The sequence below is a fragment of the Pelodiscus sinensis genome, chromosome 11, assembly GCF_052426305.1.
Source record: "Pelodiscus sinensis isolate ZL-2025 chromosome 11, ASM5242630v1, whole genome shotgun sequence".
Taxonomy (NCBI): Eukaryota; Metazoa; Chordata; order Testudines; family Trionychidae; genus Pelodiscus; species Pelodiscus sinensis.
This window is the reverse complement of record NC_143062.1, coordinates 30,627,770-30,644,637: the sequence shown is the minus strand read 5'-3', so window position 1 is coordinate 30,644,637 and position 16,868 is coordinate 30,627,770. Positions and strand designations below refer to the sequence as shown.

The 16,868-nt window shown below is 49.1% G+C and overlaps 1 protein-coding gene across 3 annotated transcripts in view; it reads left to right on the top strand.

Moving 5' to 3' along the window:
• GRIP2 (glutamate receptor interacting protein 2) overlaps nucleotides 1–16,868 on the top strand; it is a 529,887-nt gene that overhangs the window by 322,045 nt on the left and 190,974 nt on the right. Inside the window, exon 1 of one of the 3 annotated variants that reach the window (XM_075938768.2) lies at nucleotides 8,756–8,884. The exons of 1 other annotated variant lie outside the window; for it this stretch is intronic. In XM_075938768.2, coding sequence (XP_075794883.1) covers nucleotides 8,806–8,884 — 79 coding nt within the window. In that variant the 5' untranslated portion in view covers nucleotides 8,756–8,805. Of the gene's footprint in view, nucleotides 1–8,755; nucleotides 8,885–16,868 lie in introns of those variants that run through there. One more of the 3 variants, XM_075938763.2, reaches the window with a different exon arrangement.

Genomic DNA, 16,868 nt, shown 5'->3' with positions numbered 1-16,868 from the left:
TCTGTCAATCAGTTTAACTTTGCAAAGCCCTTAGGAATCTTTTGAGCAAAAAAGCTGCCGCATAAATAGATCTCAATAGTTAGACTATTTCTATAACTAACTACTGGCATGATGGAGCCCTTCACTACTATCTGTACAACTGATCTTATTCTCCCTGGCAGGCACAACTATATTATTGTTGGGCTGGAAAAACCTGACAGAAATTGAGCAAATAAATTCAGTGAGAATGTCTCTACTTAAGACAGGGGTGTCCAAACTTTTTCAAAGAGGGCCAGATTTGAAGAAGTGAACATGCGTGAGGGCCGTCCCCGCACTCTCAGCCCAAGGTGGAGGGCCCGCGGGGTCGGAGGCGGGCGGAGAGCGCAGGGCACGCTGGTCTCACGGCGGCCTGGGGGCAGGGCGAACCCGCAGCCGAGTGGGGGAGTGGGGCTGCGGACGTGCCCTACAGGGCAGGCTCTAGGACCGCGGAGGCCATGGGCGGCGGCGGCGTGGCCGGAAGCGGCACGCTGGGCGCGCCAGTTCAAAAGAGCGCCGGGGAGCCAGGAGAGGGGAGGAAGCGGGGGCCGTATTAAACCGGAACACGGGCCGCAATTGGCCCGCGGGCCGGACTTTGGACATGCCTGACTTAAGAGATCATCACTCCAAAGTGAAAAGGAAGGACTGGACAAGATATCAGGTCTCTTCCCCCACTTTGCTGATCAGAGTCATGTCTTATCAGGAGGGATTGTTACAATCTTGTATTGTGACCTAATGATGTTTAAGTTGTAGTAATGGCATGGTGTAGCATCGTTGTGATGCCAATGGTACCCACAAATACCAGGGAGGGTCAAGAATGGGCACTGGCAGCAGTGTAAAATAATAATGAGAGAAACTCACCATTTTTATTATGGATTGAGTTGGTGAGTGTCTATCTGTTTGTTGATCTATCTAATCATACCCTACCCTCACCATGGCATCAACCTCCAGTCCTTGCAACTAAACCTGAACTTCCAACCCCTTCTAGCTAGAGATGGAACGGAGTCAGCAGATCTCCCATTTCTTCCATCCAACTGAAACCGTTATAATACAATGGGTTCCAGTAATAACCTCTGATGCAGGAGATTGTTGCCTGCCACCCCTCTTTGCTTTGTCTCCCCCTAATGCTGATGTGAGCAGATGCTGGTCCAGTTCACGGGAGCAAGAGATTTCAGTTACTCTATTAGAATTCCTTCTCCAATAGGTGTAATCAAGCTGGTATTTATTTATTTACAGCATATCCTCCGGATTCCTGATAGAAAAGTTATTAAAATTAGACTTGTCAGCAAATTGAAGAGGGTTGTGGGGCTTTTGCATCTTTCATGCAGTTTGATCTGACTCGGCTTGTTAACACTCGGTTACTTTTGTGATTAATTATTTAATCCTCTCCCTCGGTACCAGGGTATAATAGCAGCCCCCATTTCTGCTGAGATTCACAGTTCTTCGGTTTTCCTGCGAGCGCTTTGTGCAATGTTGAAATGCAAAATGATGAGCTCTGAATTCAGGCTCTTAAAGGAACAGTGCATTGTTTTCCTCTTCTCTCTCCCTGTCCTTTGTCAGCTTCATTGCTTTGCTCAGCCTTGTGATGCTGTTGGCTTTTGTAGCCTTTTTTTTCTCCCAGGCAGTTGAAGGTGTCAATCAGTTCCAACTAATGCACATAATAAAGTGTGTGGCGAGCGCTAGAGACTGCTGTCCCTGAGTTCTCTGTCAGTAGCAATGTCATCATTTCCACCCATTCATTACTCGGTGGAGTTGCATGCCGCAGAGACATTCCATAGTGTCTGTTCTAACTCCAAATGTAGTCAGACATGTGAATCACAAACCAGAGGATACGTTGTTATGGAAGTGACTTTATTCCAAAAGCCAGACATGTCAAACCCTTTCCTTTTTTCCTATTTCAAATGCATTTGGAATGGCTTTCAGATTTAGTGTGTGTCATCTTTTCCTTGTAGCATTTTCAGGATTTTTTTTCAGATTTTTTTCCTTGTTTTGCTTCACAACTGTACAAGTGATCTTTATCATTGACTCTGTGTAGACATGGTGTGTCCTCATGTGAGTCCATGTTACTGTCTGGAACTATGAGAATATATGTGAGTTTCTGTTCTCGTCCGTGGATTTGTGTCAGCCTAGGGGTGCTGAGGTGTCAAACAGCAACAGATGAATGTAGATGCTGTAGTCATGTATTAAAGCATATGAATTTTGTACATTACATGTGAGACTCTGTGTGTGAGTGAGTGTGTGTGTGTATACATGCACGTGCTTGCACGTGTGTCAAATAGAGCCATAGTACAGTTGGACACAACTCTATTGACTTCTGTGGAGTTGCACTTACTCCGTCAGTGATGAATTTGACTTACTGTCTGTATGCAACGTAACACTTCCACATCTATGCAACTTTTGCATCTTAGTAATATACTCCAATAATTAGCAATAAATTAGCTATATTTTCTTAAAGGATTGGTTGACCCTCACCCCCTTTCCACTCCAGGCTTTTTATCTGTTATCTTGATTGCAACTTTCTGCTACAGCACTGATGGGGACCCTACAGCCTGGCGAGGTGCTGTGAGAGGGAAGAATCAGGGAGATGGCACTAAAGCCTCTGTGTGGTCCGCTCTGCCTTGTGGTGGGAGGAAATGACTCTGCATGCTGCCATTCCTCCTCCCCTCCCCCCCCCCCCGCAGCTGGGGGAATGGCAGTGCAGAGGCCTACAGGCTCCACCCCTGACACTCCTATTGGCTGGGAATTGCAGCCAGTGGGAGCAGCAAGGGGTGGTGCCTGCAAGTGCAGGGCCATGTAAAGCCATGTGTTCGCTTGCTAGGAGCTGCACCAAGTAAGTACCCCAATCTCCTGCTCTCTCCTTCACTCTTCCTCCCAGATCCTGCACCCCACCCTCAGCTTGCACCCCACTTCTGACCCAGACCCCATCTCCAGCCTGCTCCTGCACCCTAACTCCCATCCAGACCCTGTACCTCCATTCTAGAGCTCTCTCCCTATGGGGCTGGAGTGTGGCACCCTTAGTTGTGTGAGTGAAGACTTTTTTTTTCTCCTTCTCATTTGCGGGCCAGATCAGTAAGGAGTTTGGGTTTTTTGTGCTTCTTACTTGCATGTGGCCCTGAACTGATTTTTCTGCTGGTCAATGGCCCCCAACCCAAGAAAGGTTCCTCATCCTTGCACTACAGCCCTGTTAGTAATGCTTTGGGATGGTGCAAGAGGGCAGCAGAAAATCAGCACATCCTACTTGAAAATGAATCTTTTTAGAAGTGTAAGTGTGGTCTAGCGGTTACAACACAGTACTGGGAGTCATGATAGCTGAGTTCTATTCCTGGCTCTACTCCCTTGAGCATGTAACTTTTGTCTATGTGGGTGAAATTGAGATAAGAATGCTTACTCTCCCCCCGCCCTTTCTTTTTCCTCTGTAGACTTGCAACATCCAGTAGGTAGCTGAAAAATCTGTACTATCATTTGATTAGAAAAACTGTTGAAATGTTTATGAGTCCCCAGGCATTTAAACATTAATTTTCATATTGCAAAGTCTCTCGATGTAACAATAATTTCATTGATGAAGTCAAAGTGCTCAGGGCACCATATAACATACAAAAGCAAATTAAAATGCAATAAAATATTTATGCAGACAATAATATGAGAACTTTAACAGTTTTCTAAGTAGGACTTTATCAAGCTGTTGCACAGAATGTGTATTTTAAACCAGGCCTTAGCCTAGATGCACTCTTGTTAAAGTGCTTTGTTTTTGTCTCCAATTTTCCTAATGAAAAAAAGACGAGAGGATGAAGGGATTCACATCCATATCATATTTTGAGTCTTAAGGTCCCAGTCTTGCAAAAATTCATACATGGGAGGCACCTGTCTGCAGTTAAGCACACTTGAAAGAGCCCAATTCTTCAAATATTTACACATGTGCTTACCCTTAGAACCAGGCCTAATCCCATTCAGTGCACTTCAAAGTGTTTGCAGGATTGGAAATTTAAAGGGCAGTTCTGCTCTGAAAAGAAAATGAAGAAAATGGGGGCTTCAAGTTCGTGATCTCTCAAGGATTTGTCTGTTCTGACAGTAAAAAGATTTGATAATGAAATCTAACTGCCAATGCTACATGCCCAGCTTGAAATCTGGAAGTCAGGTTGGATTCTTTGTGACTTGTGTGTTATCACTATCAACTGTGACCCAACTGAATAATTTAGGGCATAGTTCGTGACCTCTTCCTGGGGACACTGTGCATGAAAACAAATACAAATTCTGTGCACAATATTTTAAAATTCTGCAAATTGTATTTGTCAAATAAATGCAGAGGCTCCAGCATGAAATTGGGGAGCACAGGCCCCTGGTTGCACAGAGATGGGAAATCACTGTGCAGCTCCCCTGGGGATACAGACACAAAGTTGAGGCTGAAACCAACCCTAATACAGCGGGGGGAGAGTGGGGCTCATTGGGGTGGGATGTGGGTGGCTCATCATGGTGGTTCAGGTGAAAGGGGAGTGGAGCACATCAGTATGATTCTGAGTGTGTGTGTGTGTGTGGCGGGGGGTGAGATGTGGTGGGAGAGTCTGGATATGAGGGCGTCTGGATGCTTGGGGGTTAAACAGATGAAGAAGCAACTTCCTGTACAGGGATCCCTCCCCCTACCACAGTGGAGTGATTGATGCAGGAATCATGGGGTGGGGAGTTTGAAGATCTCCTTTCACAGCTGGAGACGAAATTTGGGGATGGGTCTGACTTGTCTCCAGATGCTTTGCAGGGAAAGAGGAAGTCTCATTCTCCCCAGTCTAGCCATTAGCAGGTGAGCCTGCCACATCTTCCCTAATCCTTCCCTGGCCCCACAGTGATTTACTTTTCTGCTGGCTGCCTTGAGTGCCCAAAACATACTACTGGGGTGGGTCACATGATCCGTCTTGTCACTTTCCTTTGCTTCCTCATCAAAAAGACACTTTTCTGCAGGGAAGTAAAGAAATCCGTGGGGACATTCATTCTGCACATGTGCAGTGGTGCAAAATTTCCCCAGGAGTAAATTACACACTTGAGGTGCACGCTTCTGTGTGTCATGGTACTGCTTCTGCAGTTGGGCCTGAAGCCCTCATCCTGCACGCTCTTCTGCTTGGGTAGATGAATGGACCACTGTGGCACTCCCGTCACTTCAGCGGAATTCTACTCAACTTTAGGGATTTGCCTATGCAAGCTAGCTCCCATGATACGAACTATTGGTGGGAATGATCATAGAAGTGAAGGACTGAAAGAGACCTCAAGAAGTCATTTAGTCCAGTCCCCTGCACTCAGGACTGTCCTTTGGAGTTGCAGGGCCTGAGGCAACTCACCCCAGTGCCCCAAGAGTGGGACCCAGGGCAACCCCCTTGCCATAGGCCCTGTCCCCAACTTGGGTCCACCACCACCCCACCCCTAACCCACTCCTTTCCACCCCTGCTCCTCCCACTTGCCCAAAGCTCTCTTCTCCGAATGACACAAGCTGAGGTAGAGGGGTGGGCCTGGAGCGCCCTGAGGCTAAGAATGTAAAATTGCAGTTATCTGGCTAATCGTATAGTCCAGGGGTCGGCAACCTATGGCACATGGGCCACAAGTGGTGTGCGAGCCGATTTTCATTGGCAAGTGAGGCGGGAGCTCAGTCCCGCCCCTCCTCCCCGGTGCAGCTGGGAGCCTGTGCCTGTGTTCCCTTAGCGTGCGTGCCTATGCGGCGCCACACAAAAAAGTCTAATCTAAGCATGCCCACCTCTGCAGTAGCCCTCACTTTCCTCCTGCTCCTGGAAGGTGAGGAACATGGCTGCTCCTGCTGGCGGGGAATGGGGACGGAGACAGCCCTGGGCTGTAGGTTGCCAAACACTGACTCAGGCTTGTGAGCTGATTAAAGTATCAAGCTACGAGCCTGAGATCGGAGAACTCAGCAAGGCCAAGAATCACACTAAACGGTAAGATCTGCATCGCATCTTAATTTATTTATTAATGAAGCTGCTGGAAGTAGGACTATTATTGACTTTAAATTAAAGTGTCACTGGCATGCTGACCCATAAATAGAAATTAATATGTTAAATCTCAGCATGCCACTTGTGAAAGGTTGCAGACCCCAGTGTAGTCGATACAATTGTATTAATTACATGATTAGTCGATAAGGGGCACTCTGCAGAGCTGCAGCAGGGTAGCTCCAGAAGCCAGCTTGAACTGGGACCGAGCTGGGACCAGCTCATGATGGCTCTGGCAGCCACCCATACTGCAGCTCTATGTTTTAAATGTAGTAAAGCCACGCACCAGGCACTCCAGTAATCTCCCGAGCCGCCCTGTGGGTCCCATCCATAGGATGGTTGAGGCAGCTGCCATCAGGCCCCCAAAGTGCGGGTCCCCTACAATCCGGCGCTCCCTCCCTCCCCCCGGCATTTCTTTGTACGCATTTTTATCCATTTGGAAAGAACAGTTTTGGACAGCAAACTTTGCCCTCAGAGTGAAACTATAAACACACGCCAGGCACATTTCTCTCTGGATTCTGTGCCTGCTTAAACGCCCCCAGAGATGAATATTTTACAGATTCACACCAAAGCATAAGCCTAGAGGTCAAACAATGTATCCAAAATGGAGCTGTCAGGAATGAGCCATTGGAAGAAAAGTATAACCCCTGGGGAAGTCACAGTGCTCACAAGCTTTCAACAGAGCAGACAGGTTTAGGAGTAGGAGGTAAAATGCAAGATTTACTGAAGATTCAGGCCCCATGACACAGTAATCTGGATCGAGGTCCAAATGGTGCCATTTACTTTACAGTTACTTGTTACTGCTGAATTTCTCCACGCATGATCTCGGGAGCGCAGAAGCCTTGAGTATTTTGCTCTTTATTCTCAGTCCAAGTGCCTTCAGTTATTCTTCCTCTTGTGGTCTTCCAACATAAGGGTCCAGACCACTTCTGTACTCAGCAATTCCAGACCGCTGGCCCAGGTCTGCGGGCAGCCGCCTGCCAATTAGAATAGCCTTCGAGCTGCTCTTCTTATGTTCAGCTCCCCAGCCATTCCCGGGCCCAGGAACCATACTGTCACTTTCCCCCCTGCTCCCAGGAGCAGTGTTGACTGCAACTCAAGTGCAGCTCAGAGTCTGTGTTGCGAAGTCAGCTAGGGATGGGATTTTTCCTACTGGCAGTTCTCTAAAGGGGAGACTGTCAGATACACTGTGCAATCGAGACACCTGAAAATGAGGCAAAGGGAAGGGTCATGAAGGAGATGCCACAAGTTCTTAATTTTGTGATGTAGCACAGAACATTGTAGAGAACTGGCTAGTATGGGCACAGATGTATGAATGTGTGTGTATGCACCACTGCTCTCTGCTGCACGGGATAGGAACTGCTCTGAAGTGTGTCATGCTGCCTGTGCTACTTCCAGCACTTCTCTTTCTGGTGGTCACATGGGAGGTGCTTCTGAAGTAGCAGGATCTGCATGTAATTCTAAATGGTCAACAATGTGTCACCTGGTGTTGTTGGCAGCCTCTTCCTATGTGAGGGGCTTGAAATATATGAAGCAGTAGCCCATCCATTCCTTGTTCCAGATCCTACCAACTAACTGCACAGGGAGAAAACTAAAGTAGTGCCTTTCCTCTGAGTAAGCCTGTGCTTCTAATGTAGGGTTGTCAGATGCTTTAACAAAAAATCCTGAACATGGCGGAGGGGAGGGGAATTGGTTGAGCAAAAAAAAAGGTCGCTGCGCCTTTAAATTCCCGTGCTCCCTTCTCCTCCCCCTCCCCCCCCCCCCCACCTCGGCTGCTTGCCCCTGACAGATGTGATAGAGGAAAGATGTCCCCGCCGGCCTTCCATCTGAGAAAAACAGAAAATACCAGAAATTTTACATGTTCGGTATTTTCTGGGTTTTTTTTTTTACCAGACAGAAGACTCAATTACCGGACTGTCTGGGCGAAAACTAGACACCTGGCAACCCTACTCTAATGCAGTGATGGACAACCTAGAATAGTGAGTGGGCTGGGTGAGTGGCCCTCCTTCGACTCAGTGAGCCGCAAGATTGTCGTAACCAAGATGGTCTCCCAGGATAGGGTCGTTTTGCTAACTGCACTTGTGTACTTAGAATTGGTGGGATGTGCTGATGGAACCGAAGCAATGCTTTGATTGGATGCAGAGGGCTCTTGCAGTTGTGGAAGAACACACACCTCACTTCACATGCCCTTGATTAATATGCATGTCACTTTACTAATACCAGTAGGGAAAAAACGACCTGGAAGGAAACCTGCGGAATCTGAAAACCCTGCACGTGAACAACAATAAACAACATGTCTCATGGGTGACATGTTGAACCCTGATGTGCTGAATAGGGCCCTTGGACCGCAGGTTACCCACTACTGCTCTGATGCCAGGTTTGTAAGTGACACATGAAATTCAGCTCAACGGATTTTCAACTGGCTGTGGCCTGACCTTTCATACCCATCTTCTTTGCAAACCCTCTTGGCAAGTGGGAGGCATCCCCAGAAATAGCTGAACAGGCCTGTGCTATTTCATCTTCGTTACTGATCCCCAAGAAAGAGTTAATTACAGTCTTTTCCCTCTTGCTCAAAGGTGGCTGGGTATTATCATCAGAGCTGTAATTATTCATGCTAATTGCTTATTTGGAAAGGGAGAGAGAATGCCAGAGAGAGAAGCCCCAGCCTCCACATCAGTGATTAGCAGATCAGACCAGGTGCACTTCATTAAGACTGGCCTGAGCAGCCTGGAAGGGGTGGGGGTGAAAAGAGGCTGGGGACGCACCAGCGGTGGTGAGTAACTGAGTGAAGTGGCTCACATCTGGCTAAATGCTGTTACTTCCTCTGGGACGGAAAAAAAAGAACATGCACTTCTTGCAGACCTTCCTCCGATGGAGGGCACTACGAGGTAATTGTGCTCTTGGTTGGACTCTTCATTCATCTTATGGCTTCATTAATCCCATTTCATGGGGGACCTGGCTGGGCTGTCATGCTTGTCCAAGGCTTGTGTTTGGGTTGTGCCGCTGATTCCTTCTAGAGATGCATATGTCACATATTGCATTAGATATTAGTGCTTTATTAACCTAGGGTGACCTTTGTGTTCTCTTGGCTCCCTGGAAGCTGACATGGTGGTTGAGATGGGGGGCGCAAACATATTCTCTCTATTTTAGGGTGTATATTTTGTTGACTTTGTAATATCAAAAGAGCATTTTCTGTGGACGATCCTTTTGTGTATGAATGGCAGTGGACTTAAATTGTGTTTATTAATGACTCATGGCTTTTGAAAAGCTGCCAATTAGCAGTTCAAAGGTAGCAGTGTGGCAAAAGTTTATTAACCTGGAGAGAACTGATTGAAAGTGATTTTTCCGATAGGGAGAAGTTCCTCAAGGCTGCTGCATGTAGAAACGGTCTCCTAAATTAGCCTGTACCTGCTGTTGGGACCGTGACAGGGATGTATTGTTTGTAGTAATGAACCTAAGGGCAGAGGGTGGTTGACTTTGAAATGCCCCTTCTTAATAGTCAAAAGGGGTTGAACCAGAACTAAAGTGCCAGCCTCTGTGATTTTAGCTGAAGCACTGATCCCTATCCTGCAGCTCTAGCAGTCTGCTGTGCTGTGTGGCTCAGGCACAGTGTACTCTATGCTTGCAAGTTGAGCGTAGTGCTACTAAAATATTTGGCACTTTCCTTATTTTATTTGCTGTAATGCTACAGAACAGTCACTAAAAAACTTCGTGTTCTACTCCCACCAGCATTGATATGGTGACTCTTTTCGTTTGTTCATGGTGCGGTGAAAAGTATGGCTTTCAGAATCAGTCCTCCAAGTTGGTCAGACCTAAACTTGCAGACTGAAGTGAGCAACTATAATCCCCCAAAATACTTACAAAAGGCACTCATGACTTCTCTCCGAAGGCCTATCTGCCTTTCATGACGGTAGCCGCATGCTGCAAGAGCCATCCGCTTAAAAAATAAAAATGAAGGACTGCTTTCCTTTCTGGAGGCTTAAAGTATTACCCTTATCACGTTAACAACCAAGCTCTGGAGTGACTTGCTGTAATTGTTTTTTTTAATGTCCTGTATGTTTTCATCTGGGTGTTTTACTGCTTAGATGACACAGGCTTTCAACACTTGCACTTTAGCTGAGCTACCAATTCATTTCCTGCAAGATGTGGGGGGAGCGGAGTGCAGAGCTAATCCAGGGATCCCCATCGATCAGCCACTCGGCTAAAAGGGAGTGTGGAGAGAGAAAGTCACCTCTCTCTATCTAAACCCAGCAAGGTCTGGTGGTGTAAGGATGTTGCACAGGTTTGGGTCAATTGTGTGGCAGCACACACACTCTGGTAGGCCTCCAGCCCAGCTACTGATTGACATTTAGGTTACAACAGCTTAGATACTACAGCTTACTAGAGTTGCTTGGCTCTCCAAAGCATGGGTATCCAGTTTCGAGAGGGGCTGTAACCTCACCACTGTGGTTGCTGCTGCCTGAATCTGGGGACCTCCCATGGATGGCTCTAGAACACTGTCTCTAGCATTCACTTTGCACAGCAGCCATTCATGCCATATGAACCCTGCTGGACAAGCTCAGTGCTATCTGTTGGCAGAAAAGCAAAAAGTGGTAAGGAGAGGGCAGGTCTCTTGTGGCTGGCAGCTGAATTCCGTGGCCATGCATGTTGTTAAAGGAGACTTGGCTTTTGTCTTGGCCATGCCAAACCAATGGCTTTTGGTAAAGTAGCTGCACCTGTGCAAACAGGAAAGGCACAGGATTCCTCACATCCCTCACCCAGCCCTTCATGTCGCTTCTCTGATGCAATCTTGATGCCATAGTTTTATAGCTTCTCTGCAGCTCTGTCCCCAGCCAAAGCTGAATGTTTGGCTGATGAGGAAAGTTTCTGGGGTGAGTCAGTGGGCAAGCATAACTGCTAACCTTCTACAGAACTTTATAACCAGCTGAGACCTACTGGGCAGCTCCTGGATCAGGCACTGCTAGACAAGGAATGTTGGACTTGTCTACATGCCGATGCAGTGAGCTTCCATGGTGTTGCTGCTACCAATGCCCAGTTCCCTCATTCTAACCACTGTTGCTTGTGTAAGCGGGGAAATCGTCCCGCTATTGTGGGGAACTTTCCTGGCTTCTATACCACCCCGGTGAAATGGACCAGCAAAAGGATCTGAGTCCCCGCTCCCACTTCCTTTACCCCACTGCTTCCCTGATCCTGAGGGCTCCCCCTCCACTCTCCTGAGTAGCAGAGTCCTCGAAACTCCAACAAGGCTGGGTCCAGGTTTCCTGGGGCTTAATCCCTGATCTTGTAGTCACTAGGGGCAGGAGTTAAGGTGTCCCCACTTCGAGGTGCTCTCTTCACACTGCAGGCTTTCTTGGCCTAGTGATCGTTTCATAAGGTTCGAAGCAAATACAATTTATTAAACATCAACTGATTAAAGAGAAAAGAATAAGAAAAAATGAGAACACACAGTCCTGCACTGTAACACATCAAAACAGCAGAGTATAAGGACAGTTCACAGTCTCTTCCTTAGAGGCCCTGGATGTGCTGCAGGGGGGCTGCAGGCTGGACACGGTTGCTCTGGCAGTGGCCACATAGCCTCAAGCTCTAAGTGGCCAGACCCCTCTCCCAGTCTGGCCTGCTGGGCCTCTTGGCTGGTGATATCTCCCTGCCCAGAGCCTCTCCCCGCACTTTGCTGGTCCCAGCTGCTCACCACACCCAGCTGCAGACTATGCTGCTTCGCCAGTCTCCAGCTCCTTGTGTTGCTTCTCTGTCCCTTTTAGCTCTCTGAGCACTACCAGCCTGCTGCTCAACACAGGGTCTGCACTCCTTGGGCTGTGTGTGCCTGGCTCTGTTGCTGCAAAACTGCCCCTCAGCACAGCTTGCTCCTCTTAGTTGTCTCTCAGCTCTCTCCTTGCTCAGAGAGACCCAGAAAAATCCCAGCTCAAAGGGAGGACGGGGCCTGGCCACTTACTTTCCTCACTGGCCTGTTCAACCTGTCAATCAGGCCGAGCTGGAGTGTTGGCTGCTTTCCACTGTCTCTGGGGTCTGTCAGTCTCAGGGCCCTGATTTCTCTTGGACCCTTCTCCTTTTGATACTGGGAGCTGGCAAACCAAAAACTCCCACAGAGTTTTAGTGAAGGGCTAACAGTCTCCTTACACTTGTCTGTGGGATTAGGGCAAGGCTTCTGCTAAGGGCCAGTGAGTCAACTTCTGCTCTTCATTACCTCCTAGCAAGCTCCTGTAGGAGTCATCGGTGGCCATGAGGGTATAAACGGGTACAGAATTTAGTCTTTGTTTCTGCTTTGTAATCAGTGTCTCACTTCAGTGTGTAGCTAATCGTCTAGTAGAGAAAGGAGTTCTCTCCCAAATCCCAGTACTTCCTTATTCCATTAGCTAAGGCTTTATTGGAAGCATCAGGTACTGGACATTGTCAAGAGAATATTGGTCTAATTGCAACAATATGGAAAGAACAGAATGTACCAGACCAGTGGTCTAGCTCCTCTAATCTTGAATTTTCCGTGGATGAACCACAAACACCCTTGGGGTGCAAAAATCAAGTTGTGGTCTGCACAGATGAAATTGAAATGCCTTAGCCCCATGACCCTGAGGGTAAGGGCATGAGAGAACACTTCACTCTCAACTCAGCCGTGGTCAGTTCCGTGCCTCAAAAAGTGGCTGCACCTACAGTCTCTGAAAGCACTGCAGGAGGGTTCCATGGCACTTCCTTTGGCTGAAGTTGTATGGGAGAAGACACACACCCAAGCTAGGGTAATCTGGAGGAAGAGGAGGCAGATTTTGTGTTTTATTTTTAAGGGTATAAGTAAAATCCAAGCTGCAGCTCGTGATAGTGTAAAATGTTGGCAGCAGCTGGGTGTTAAGTGTTTGCTCAGTGCTTTTTGACCATTCATCATGCTAGGATTGGTGTGTGTATGTGTTTAAGGACTCCATTTCTATGGCCATGCCCGATGTGATTGTAATGCAATGGTGCCTTTCTGGTACCTCTCTGGGCTTATGTACAGAGAATATGGGTGGTCCTAGCCCTAGATTCCAGCTCTCCATCTCAAGCTCTGCTTTTGTAGCTCCAGAGGTCCCTGGTGTCACCCCAGACCAGCAGTGGTCTCCAACCTTTTTACACCCAAGATCACTTTTTAAATGACAGACCAAGCCAAGATCTACTGCCCTGACCCTTTCTTGAAGCCCCGCCCCTTTCTATTCTCCTCCTCTCCATCACTTGCTATCCCCAATGCTTATACTGCTGCTTTTTTTTTTCTTCCAATTCTTCTGTTGGAAGAGGTTTTTCCAACATTTGGCCTGTCTAGACTGGACCAAATGTCAGAAAATTCCCTTCTTTTGGAAGCCCCCTTATTCCTTGTGGAAAGAGGAATATAGGGGTGACCAAAAGAGCATGTTTGCTCTTCCACTAAAAAAAGCGGAAGAACAAACATATCCCTGGATGCAGAAGAGTTTTTCTGAGCTCTCCAGAATCCTGAAAAACTCCTGCAGTTTAGCCGTACCCTCACTGGGTTGGGACAGGATGTGTAGGCTCTGGGGTGGGAATGAGGGATTTGGGTGTGGGAAGGGGTGAGAGGTGCAAGCTCTGGGAGGAAATCTGGATGCAGGAGGTGGTGGAGAAGGGGACGCTGGCTCGGGGAGGGGGCTCCTGGCTGGGCAGTGTTGGGGTTAGGGTTAGGGTTAAGCTTGTGGATGTGAGGGGCTCAGGACAGGTGGTTCCAGTGTGTGATAAGCTCAGATCTAGGGTCTGGGGGAAGGGGGAGTGCAGGAGTGGCTTTGGCCAGATGGGGGCTTGGCCCCAATTGGGGGTTTGTTGGCCAGGCTTCATTTTTAAATAAAATACTGTGTCAAACACAAAAAGTTTCTGTTGTCTTTATTTATAAGAAGGGCAGTGAACCTGTCTTGAGTCAGGGGTCACTGACCCACAGAAAAGTCAGCCGGGAGCAAGGGACATGGTACTGGGGAAGGGTGCTAGTGGGTTCTGGGGCAATGAACAGGGTGCCAGTGGGGGCAGGGTTCTGTAGCTGGGGGAAGGGGCGAGGGAGCTGGGTGCTGGAAGGGCAGGGGACAGGTTTCTGCAGCAGGGGAGAGGGTGCCAGTGGGGACAGAGTTCTGTGGCTGAGGGCAGGGGAGAGTAAACAGGGTGCCAGGAGGACAGGTTTCTGCAGCGGGGGACAGGATTCTGCAGACGGATGGGGCAGGGGGACAGTTCTGTGGTGGGGGGCAGGGGAAAGGGAATGGGGGGCAGGAAGGTGGGGGACAAGGTTCTGCAGCAGGGGGCAGGAACAGGGTTCGGCGGCAGGGTGCCAGTGGGGGCAGAGAGTCCCCTACACCAGCCTCGGAGGGAAGCTTCCATTGCATGCTCCTTCTGGGGCCGACCCCCCGTGGAGCAGGCAAGTCCACGCACATGACCCCTCGGGGCCGACTGCAGAGCAGGCAAGCCCGTGCATGTGACCCCTCGGGGCTGACCCACCCCAGGAAGCCGGTGCTCACGCTGTCTCTGGGCCCGACTCCCCCCTCCTACAGAGAAGGGAAAGCCTCTGGGGACTTACCCGGTAAGTTCCCGGAAAGCCAGGGAGGTGGGGCAAGGAAACAGCTAGCGCATTTCCAGAACCCCCAGAAGTGACGCGCAGCTGTAGGACTTCTGTCCAACCCGCGGGAAGCTGCCACTAACTCCATTGTTGCTCGAGGTAGGTAGGGGGGCTTCTTGGGGTTGGGGAGAAATAGGGGGCCCAAAATGCCTTGCGATCGACTGGTTGGTGACCACAGCCCCAGAGGGTGATTGTCTCATTATCTCATTGGCAAATTATTTGTGTCACGTGAGGCTACAGAAAAGCTTCGTGCTCCAGAAATGAAATTCCCAACCCACATCAGGGGATTACTCTTGATTTATTGCTGTTTGAGGTCAGAATTGGAGCAGTCAAAGGGCTCTGGACTCCTCACATTTCCTATTAACCAGTTCTGCCTGTTCCATTCAGAGAAACCATTACTAAGATTATCAAGCATTCCTCCTTCATTAATGGTTCTAAATATTTCTTAGTAAGGGTCATTGAAAGGCTGTAGGATGGATTGCTGAATGAAGCAAAGGATGCCATCTATTTATCCACAGGACCAGTACAGCATGGGTAGCTGTAGAGAGAGCTTCCATCATGCTGGCATAATGCTTGTCAACCATGCTGTGACGGGTCAAAGCATGGGGTGAGAAGGTGGCATTGATTCTACGGCCCTATCAGGATGTGAATAGTCTAAAGCCAAGAGGGTGTCATTGGACATAGGCAATGGAAGGTAACCAATGCCCATTCTAGAATGATCAGCTGTTGGATAATACCCTCAATGCATCACACTTCAGTAACACCTCTCGTTAAAGTTTGCTTGTAAACGTTAAGGGACAGAGGCTGTCTCTCTTGATGTGGTCATGGGTGTCTAGCGCAAAGGAGCCCCCACTGGTATGGATGTTGCCACAGTGCTCATAATAATACTCTAATCTCTTGATATCCCATTTCAGGGATGAGTAAACAGAGGGGCAGAGCACAACGTTTGCAAGTCACATAGAGAACCATGTAAAGGAACTCAGGAGTGCTGACTTCCAGCACCTAGGTCTAGCCCTTGATCATTTATTACTCACCTGGGGTGCTTGGAGTATTAATTGAGCAAGAAATACAAAAAACAAATGTAGAGGCATAGATTGGACTGAAGAGCCCTGGGGGTAGGATAGGGGACACTGAGCTCAGCCTCTTCCAGAAGCATCAGCAAGCCTTTCAGCTGATTGCTGTGGGAGAGATGTTTTGATAGAACTAGATGACGGGCTTGGTTTTAGTGTGTGTGTGTGTTTACTTCCTTACATCATGGAGTTGATGTGATGAGATGTGGGAATAAGGTACCAAGATCTGTGATGAGAATGGAGCAGAAGCTTTGGGGAAGCTTGCATCTCCAGGCTATACTGTCTGTTTGGGCAATCCTGTTATTTTCCTCCTTTTTCCTGACAAAATACATTAATTGGAAGTAGGGTTGCCAGGTGTCTGGTATTGTACAGGACAGTCCGGTATTTGCGTGCTATGTCTGGTAAAAAAATCAGAAAATACTGGACATGTGCAGTGTCCGGTATTTTCTGATTTTTTTTCGAGCTGTGCACCGAACGGAAGCCTAGCAAAGCCGGGGGGAGCAGCTGGGAGTCCCAGCTGGGAGGTGGGGCTGCGATTACTGCCGGGAGCCCTCAGTTGGTTGAGCGTGCAGAGGAGGGGAAGCCTCCTCCTCACTCGTGCGTCACCGGGAGCCTGTGCGGGACAGGCAGCAAGTGGCCAGGTCAGTCCTGCCCCCCGTCAGCCAATTTGCTCACCCCCCCGCTTTCCCAGCCGGCCAGTTCTCCCTCACTTCCCCTGCACCTCCCCAGCTCTGCTTCCCGCCGGCCTGTTCCTCCTCTTTGTCTCCCCCAGCCAGCGCTGCTGCAGCTCTCCCTGTCCCCCCTTTCTCCTGGCCCCTCCCCCATTCCACCTCTCCCAACAGCTGTGCTTCCCGCTCCCCCTTCCTCCTGGCCAGCGCCGCTGCACCCCCTCCTGCCAATTCTGCTTCCCGCTCCCCCTTCCTCCCAGCCACCCTTGCAGCCCCCAATCCTCCCCAGCTGTGCTTCTCGCCCCCCCTTACTCCCAGCCAACTCTGCCCCCTTCCAGCCGGTCCCCCCTCCCCAGATATCCCACGGCCAGCCCTGTTTCACCCGACCCCCCCCCATGACCAGCCCTGCTTCCCGTTGGCCCCCCCACCTCTCCAGCCCCATTGCTGTCCCTCCCCCCCTCCCCCCCGCTTCCTGGCCAGCATGATTACCAGCAGTGATCCAGGTTGGTGTGGGTTTTTTTGGGTTTTTTTTTGGTTTTTTTTGCTCAATAAA